Below are 8658 nucleotides of genomic sequence, written 5' to 3' on the forward strand. Positions count from 1 at the left end.
TATATATATATATATATATATATATATATATATATATATATATAAACGGCACCTTTTATATCTGTGAGTTATTTTGATGGAATGCTCGATGTCCAATATTTAACTTTATTGCTAATATCAGCCGATACCATGCTGATAATATTGTGCATCCCTAGTTCTGCCCAATGGTAAATGGATTGCACTTATAGAGCACCTTTCAATCACACAGTAGTTGATGCAAACCCCTGAGGGAAGAGGTTCTGCTCAGACCTTGTGTTAAGAATAATCTTTTAGGAGAATAAAACAACATAATTTTCGTTGGTCAGTGACGTAAGCGAGATCGGGTTTCTTTACTACTCATATGAATTCTGCATAAGTATCTATTTGTCATAGACAAATTTGTCTTTTTCCTTATCTGTCTTCAGTTGTTTTGGCTTTAATGTATATAATTATTGAATGAAACCTTTATTAAAATCTAGAAAAAATAAGCTTTTAATGTGAAAATGGATTGTTTGTTTTGAGCTGAATGACTTCTAAAATTCGCAAAATAAGCAGAAACCGAGTTGTTAAAATTTAAAGAACTAGAACACTAGAAAAATCTGAAAAAGCGACATGCTAGCTAAAAGGCCAAACGTGCAATACACTAGATAAAAATAACACTAGCTAATTTTTAAAGCAACAAACAACTAACTAAAATTAGCAAAAGCTAGATTAAAAACATTAAAAGGCTAACTTTTTCATTTACCCTTTATTTATACAGGTAGTCTCATGGAGTCACAAGAACTCATTTTCAAGAGAGACCTGTTTGGGAGCAGATGGTGGGGGTTAAGGGCCTTGCTCAGGGGCCCAGAGTGGGACAAATGAAGGTGGAGGCAGGTGTGGGTGTTTCACCTTTTCCCCCCACATTTCAGTCTGGGGAGTTGAATCTGCGACTTTCCAATCACAGGCCCATATTCTCTAACCTCTGCACCACCACTCCCCAACTAAAAGCTAAAAGTATCAAATGCAAGCAAAAAATTGGTATTATGATAAAAAAATCAAGTTGAGCATTTTGAAATGTATAAGATTCTCATGCCATCTTTCATTATATGACGTGTTAGTGTTGGTGTTTTCATAGAGACTGAGCTGAATGCTTTTATGTCTGAATGGCTAAAATTATACAAAGTATCCAAATGTGGTCAGATTGCCCCAAAAATACTGGAACAAAAGAGTGAATGCTGCCTAAAAGTTTATTTATTTGTCTACGTTTATATTTTTGTAGCTGAATATGTCTATTGGGTGCGGCACGGTGGTGCAGTTCGTAGAGCTGCCACCTCTCAACGAGAAGGTTCGCTGGATCAAATCCCAGCTGGTGGCCTTTCTGAGTGGAGTTTGCATGTTCTCTCTGTGCATGTGTGGGTTTTCTCCAGGTACTCCAGTTTCTTCCCACAAACTAAACTAAAAACATGCATGTTAGACTGTTTGGTAACTCTAAATTGTCTCTAGGTGTGAGAGAGAGAGAGTGAATGGTTGTCTCATTTGTCTTTATGTGTCCCTGTGATGGACTGAGACCCGTCCAGAGTGTCCCCCGCCTCTCACACAGTGATGGCTGGACATGGGCACCAGTGACCCCTGTGACCCAAAAAGGAAGAAGCAGGTAAAGACAACGGATGGATGAATACGTGTATTGGCTGAAAGTTGTTGGGGTTCAGGTCTCTGAGAAACAGCAGCTTAACTTTAACCCTTACAGTCAAATCTATAGACGTCCCCTCCAGTACCAGACCTTTCTGTGTCTGCCCTGTAAGAAACTATTAAAAGCAGATTATCCTCTACATTTATTTCTTACTTGAACTTTATTTTCATGTCCATTTCAGGCTCGCAACATCAAGACATCTGAACTGGCAGCTATCAAGATCGTCAGGTTGGACCCTGGTAAGAGACCGAACAGGCCACGGCATGCGTACAGCTCATTATTTGAACATTTAGGCTGTTTTCCTTCTGCTTCTGTTCTGAAGGGGAAGATAAATGTGTCCGTCCAGCTGGTCATTTGAATGTTGTTGACTCCAAATGTTATTCACGTGATGTTCATCATCATTTCTAAGAGTCTCACTAAAATTCATTCTCTGGTTCACATGAGGTATTTTATCAGCCAAACAAACATGCACACGCAGCTATGAGCTAAAACATTATCGCCCTTTTCAGCTTTGTGATAGGTTAGCTTAACTATACAACACCAAATTACCTTTTTATTAATTTTTTTATTTTTAAATCAAATAAACATTAAAGAATTTTTACTACTTTTGACTAGTTTTTTTAAACACTCAAGTTTTTATTATGTTCTATTTAGAAAACAGTAGAATTCAAGAATCAAGGAAACTTTGTTGTCATTCTCATCACATGTGATACATGAGGTGGAACAAAATTGTGTACTAAAGGTCCCACTTACATCCAAAAATAGCAAAAATATAAAGTATAAAAAGAAACAATATACAAGGATCTAAGATGTACACTAAACAATAATAATATAAGGTGTGTGTATAGTTGTGCTTGAAAGTTTGTGAACTCTTTTGAATTTTCTATATTTTTTCATAAATTTGACCTAAAACATCATCAGATTTTCCCACAAGTCCTACCAGTAGATAAAGAGAACCCAGTTAAACAAAAGTGACAAAAATATTATACTTGGTCATTTATTTATTGAGGAAAATGATCCAATATTATATATTTGTGATGGTGAAAGTATGTGAACCTCTAGGATTATCAGTTAATCTGAAGGTGAAATTAGAGTCAGGTGTTTTCAATCAATGGATGATGATCAGGTGTGAGTTTCACCCTGTTTGATTTAAAGAACAGGATCTATCAGAGTCTGTTCTTCACAACATGTTTGTGGAAGTGGATCATGGAGGAACAAAGAAGATTTCTGAGGAGCTCAGAAAAAGAGTTGTTGATGCTCATCAGTGTAGTGAACTCGGCCTCCGGTCAAAACCTGCCTCTGAAGACCTTCATGGGACAGGAACTGTTATTTCATTGATTTGAATCCAGAAATACAAATTAGCTCATCCAGAGACTTCCTAATTGTATCCTGAACTAATCAATTGAAAAAACACTCTCTTTTTCATATTATCATTACTATTTTACAATGTCTTGATAATCAAAAGTGTGTTTAGTTCATATCATTTTAAATGTTGAAATGAACCACTCATTTTAAATCAACTGTGAAACAGTATTAATGATTTTTAATCCTCATTCAAAGTAGAAATCAAGTTAAATGTCTGTTACAAAGTAATTATGCATTTTTTGATCTTCTGTCTGAAATGAGAAAGGTGTGATGTCGGTCAAAAGTCGGAGACAGTCGCAAACAAGTTTATTGGAACGAACTGTCATGTTTTTAAACCTCTCAGACAGAAACAAGAAAGCTGGCACTTGTGAGTCTGTCATTTCCCCAAAACATTTCTCTGTCTGTTCCTAAACATCTTCGCTGTTTTTCTGACTTGTAGTGACCCTCTGACGTCACTAAAACCACACCCCTGTTGGTTCTTTCAACCAATCAGGACTTCCCAAAAGTGACCGGAAGCAGAACTCTTTAAAAGTCGACACTTCCTAGTTCCAGTCAGTTCTGGGAGCACAGGAGAACAAAAGTTCTGGGGGAAGAACAGAAGTTCCGAGAGAGAACAGAAGTTCTGAGTTCCTCTGAGTCTTCTCAGAGTCCCGTTAGTTCTTCTGGTTCTGATGGAGTTCGGCTGGAGTTCCTGTCGGAGCCACGACGCCTCGCTGTGGCTCCACCCGGCTAATGCCCTATAACTACTGAGGAAGTTTGCTCTGTGGAACGGATTATCTCACGACTTCTGCCGAGTCGCAGCCGCCCTGAGGAGACACTGAAAGGTAGCGTGCCAGGGACCTCTTGACCGTAGCTGACTCATCCTCTGCCAAGGTAAAGAGTCGTCACGAGCTTCACTACCAGTGTACCGCGGGCGAACTGCGCTTGAAAGGAGCGTGTTGTCCTGGTTTACAGACATACATCCTCATCCATCTTTTCTCTCCATTCAAGCTCCTTCATTTCCCATCTTTAAAACTCTTCTATCTCTGCCAGTAAAAAGATAAGCTAAAAGTCTGCAGACATTAATTTAAGATCTAAGGAAATGTCTGTTGTTTTTATTAAGTAAAACGTGCCAAGTTTTATTAATCAGAGCCGATCAGAATAATCAAGTGTACAATGTTTTGATGTTAAATTTTGATTCTGTTAATAAATGACCACATTCATTTTGATGGGTCAAAGAAAATTAACGTCTCATGTCACTGATTAGACCATCTCCAACACAGTACCTCTGTCACATATTTGTCAAGTAGCTCGAAAAAGAGAGAACCCGTTATTAAATATTGATTGTAGTGGAGCTCTTAAGCTAACCTAACCCTACATCACTACATCAGGCTGGAAAATGTTACAAAACATCTGTAAAGAGTTTGGACTCCACCAATCCACAGTCAGACAGATTGTGGACAAATGGAGGAACATCAAGACCATGGTCATGCAGCAACACAATGACTCTGAGCACATAGTGTAGTGTGTCAAGGTCAGCTTTGCTGTACCTTCACTACTAATTATTTAAATATAACGGGTTCTTTCTTTTTCGATTTAAATTAATGCCATGTGACGAGGTAACTGTGAGGATTGTTTAATCGGTGACAAGAGACGTTAATTTAACTTTGACCCATCAGAATAAATGTGGTCATTTATTTAACAGAATCAAAATTTAACATCAAAACATGTACATGTGATTAGCTGATCGGGTTCGGATTAATAAAACTTGGCACGCTTTACTAATAAGACAACAACATTTCTGAAGGCATCTAGATTACTGGCAAAATAGAAGAGTTTAAAGGAAGGATGGGTGAAGAGAAAAGATGGGTGAAGGGAGGTGTCTGTTTGGACCAGGATGGCATGCTTCTTCCAACACCAGCTCAAACCTCCGGTAAACTTAGCACGTCATGACTCGTTACCTTCGCAGGAGATAAATCAGCTCCGGTGTCGGGTCCATTTCAACGCTACCTTCCAGCGTCTCCGATAAGAGCGGCTGGCCATTGTCCGAAGTCGTGTCGATTTACTCCGTTCAACAAACAGGCTCAGCTCCCTTCGAAGTTGGAGGCGTTACACCCGGTGGATTCACAGCAAGCATCTGTGAGTCCGTCAGAGATCCCACTCAGGAGTGGAAGACTCCACAAGGCTTGAGAAGATTCCATCAAAGACTGAGTTCAACTCAGATCCAAGACTTCAGAAGACGGACTAGACTCCAGAAGATCTTTCTGCCTGCCAATTTATGTGCTACCGCCTTAATTTGAAATAAAGTTTTGTTTAGGACAATATTGGTGAAACGTCTTCTTACCATAGCAATCTTTGGTGGAATTCCTCCAAAATCCAATTCAGCAAGAAGCAAATTTCCCCATTCACACTTGAATGCGGGCCGTCTCTGGTTCTTACAGCTGGTCTGAATTTGAAGAATAGGGTTTAGGCATATAATCCGGGCTGAAAGGAAGAAAAATAACTCCAAACAAAGCTTATTCCAATGGATTTGCCCCTGTTCTCCTTGCAGCTAGAGCCGTCCAAAAACTTGTCCTATATTCCACATGCGTCCATGGCCCAAACAGTCCTGTTTGTTACATCCACATGAGTCTTTGGTCCCCAATAGCAGTGGTTACACAGAGTCATCTGTATTTATAGGGTGAGGTTTTGACTGACACTCCCAAAAAGATCATGCCATCGGTACAAATCCAACCCTTTTTTGGGCTGGGCTTAGTTCCGATTTCCATGCATGTCTATGAGAATTTACCATATCATTCCTCATATATATTAAAATCTGGGTGTAACTCATTAGAATATGCCTGAGTCATTCTGAGTTGCGTTTTTCTGACTTGCTCAGAGCTGTTTTCCAAGGCCTTGTCATTGCAAAATATTTCTGCATTATACTTTTGTATAACTCTTTCACTCATAAAATACTTCTGAAAACATTTCTGAGAACACAGTGTTTTTTTCCCTAAATTTCCAACATCATGAACAGAATACACTTTTAAATCACAAAGATTATAGTATCACTTGATTATTTACTTGTTTTTTGATTATAGTAAACAAATAATTTTTATTTAGCTGAAAACTGACAATTTTATTAAAAAGAAAAGTCTTCTTCTCCTTCTCCTCAGCGCCTTCCTCTGTCTGCGTGTGTGTCCTAGCATGACTGCATGTGTGTGCGTGAATGTGTGTTTATGCAGTGTGTGAATGTGTGAATGCATATCTCTTCGTGTGTGTGTATATGCTTGTGTGTTTGTGTAGTGTATAAGAGTGTAAGTGTATGTGTTTCTTCAGCATATGGTTTCCATCATCTCAGACTTCGAGGCCTTTCCACCTGGGCCTTGAAACGAGACATGCCGAGACATGTCCATCTCGGGAACAGGCTGGTCTCCATTCAGCGGTCTCCTCGACACTATATTCTGATTTACTTCATTTTGTATATTGCTTTGTGTGTTGCCTGTTGTTCTGTCTGTATAGCACTTTGGTTGGCCTTGTCGCTGTTTTAAGTGCTCTATAAATAAAATGGTATGGTATGTTTTTTTTTTAATTTTTTATTCCTGTTTTGTGGGTTTCATGAGCTGGAAGCCCAAATTATGTAAAAATAAACAAATAAATATTTGAAATTGTTTAAATTGTGGGCCCTGAATCTATCATCTATTAAAGATTAAATTTTTGAATGGAATTATGTAAGTTAAACAACTTTTCCATGATATTCTAATTTTTTGGAAAGGGTCTGTATTTTTAATAAAGAGAAGCATCTCAGTTTTTTCAGTCATGAGTTTATTATGTTCTAGCTTTCAGCTTGTTATGGGCATTATATCTCAGCATCACGTGCACCTTGTCTTTTGGAATGCTCTGTAAGTTTCATGAGTGACATATGGAGCTCAGACGTCAGTGTTGATGCTGAGTTTAACAGCTCACTGGATGGATGCAGATGCTCTACTTCATACAGCAGGAGATTTCTGAGGAGTCGATGGATGTGAGAGTGCACGGTCTGGTGCAGCGCCGTAATACAGAGAGAGTTGCGACACTCTTTGAACTAGCCGATACGCGGTCACGTGTTTCATGTAACTCTCAATAGTTCCAGACATCTCATCGCTCTGTCAGTTTGAGCGGCTACTGGTGCAACATGACGCAAAAACCGGAAAAACCTGTCATGTTGGCAAAGAGCTAGCTGCAGTTACAATACAACTAGGAAGTGAATGTGCTCAATGGGATTAACCTGTCTAAAAATCGGTTGAATGAAAATTAACTAAAACTGGTGACATAAAGTATTAATGTTGATAAATTGTGGTACAGAACAGTCAGCTAACGCTTCACAATGGCAAAAAGTGTTGTATTTTCATCAACTTACCAAAGAAAACACGGAGAATGAATGTTCAATACAGGACCCGCTGCTGTTTGGGACTATTTGCTGCTGCATGACCCACGTGACTTCCGCATTCCATTCTTTCTATGGGAGTCTATGGGAGTGTCGCAACTCTTTCTATACGGCGCTGGTCTGGTGGAGCTCTGGCAGGGTTACGTCTGTGAAATGTTACGTCCTGGCAGCACGTAGCGGGGCTCCAAGTGAGAGAGCAGTCGGCAGAACCCGTTGTTTTCCACCACTGGGCTGGTCATGTAGCTCGATGAATTCCATTTTCGAGTAATTTGTTTATCCTTCTGACGGTCATGCTCATACAGTCGAGTGTTGCCATTAAGTGTGGCCTGCGTTAACTGCTGTCTGACTGTTGCTGCTCCGGGTGTCTCCTCTGCACTGAGCCTCCAAAACTCACAGCACTCCAATTGTTTGTTCTTTAAATGTCGTATTGAGTTTATGTTGGATTTTAACGCGATTCCTCCGTGAGGTATTTTTGTCGTTGCATGTGTTGCAGGATGCAAACTTTACATCACTCTCACAGACGGTGTCAAATATCAATTTTCATGCTCAGTAATCCAGGTTGAACCACGTTGGCTGTGGCTGCCTGGGAGGAGTCAACAGGGGGAGGGGGAGGGTGGCCCCCAGAAACCATCTTATCACCAGCAAACTGGTTGGTCCACTATGGGAGTGTGCTGCATGTGGGACACAGTTTGTTTGTGGCTCCTCAGACTGATGAAGTCCTTTGGATGAAGGACGAAACGTCTCATCAAAAGACTGTCCAGAGGACCTGACTGAACTTTGTTGGAACAGTGTAAAAGTTCCACACGGCAGACATGTTTGTTTATGATTTTCTGCTGCGCACCTGCACAGTGTGAAGGAGTGGGGGTCATCACACGGCCCGCTGAACCTCTGCAACATCACACGGCCCGCTGAACCTCTGCAAAGGTGGTGGGATTTTGTGATCGGCACTGAAAGGCATTGATCGGTAAACCGAGATCACTTAATTTTCACGTAAATCGACCAATAATGATTGGTGGCCGATCAATCGGAAGACCATTAGTACAGACATTTCAGAATAATAATTATAAATACAGGAAAAAAAAAGAAACTATAAGTTAATGGCTGCGTTTAGGCCAGCAGAGAAGACTTTGCTGGCCCCCACAGTCCTCCACTGGTGTAATAGTTTGTCAACGAGTGCAAAATGTGCAGAATGTGGTCTTGTTACCCATATATGTGTGTGTGTGTGTGTGTGTGTGTGTGTGTGTGTGTGTGTGTGTGT

The 8658-nt window shown here is 40.0% G+C and overlaps 1 protein-coding gene across 1 annotated transcript in view; it reads left to right on the top strand.

The window, feature by feature from the left end:
* The window catches only part of map4k2 (mitogen-activated protein kinase kinase kinase kinase 2), a 69397-nt gene that overhangs the window by 22162 nt on the left and 38577 nt on the right, over positions 1-8658 (top strand). Inside the window, exon 2 of the mRNA XM_037681701.1 lies at positions 1833-1890. Within this exon, the coding sequence (XP_037537629.1) occupies positions 1833-1890 (58 nt within the window). The remainder of the gene's footprint in view (positions 1-1832; positions 1891-8658) is intronic.

The sequence above is a fragment of the Nematolebias whitei genome, chromosome 1, assembly GCF_014905685.2.
Source record: "Nematolebias whitei isolate Nwh7 chromosome 1, NemWhi1, whole genome shotgun sequence".
Taxonomy (NCBI): domain Eukaryota; kingdom Metazoa; phylum Chordata; class Actinopteri; order Cyprinodontiformes; family Rivulidae; genus Nematolebias; species Nematolebias whitei.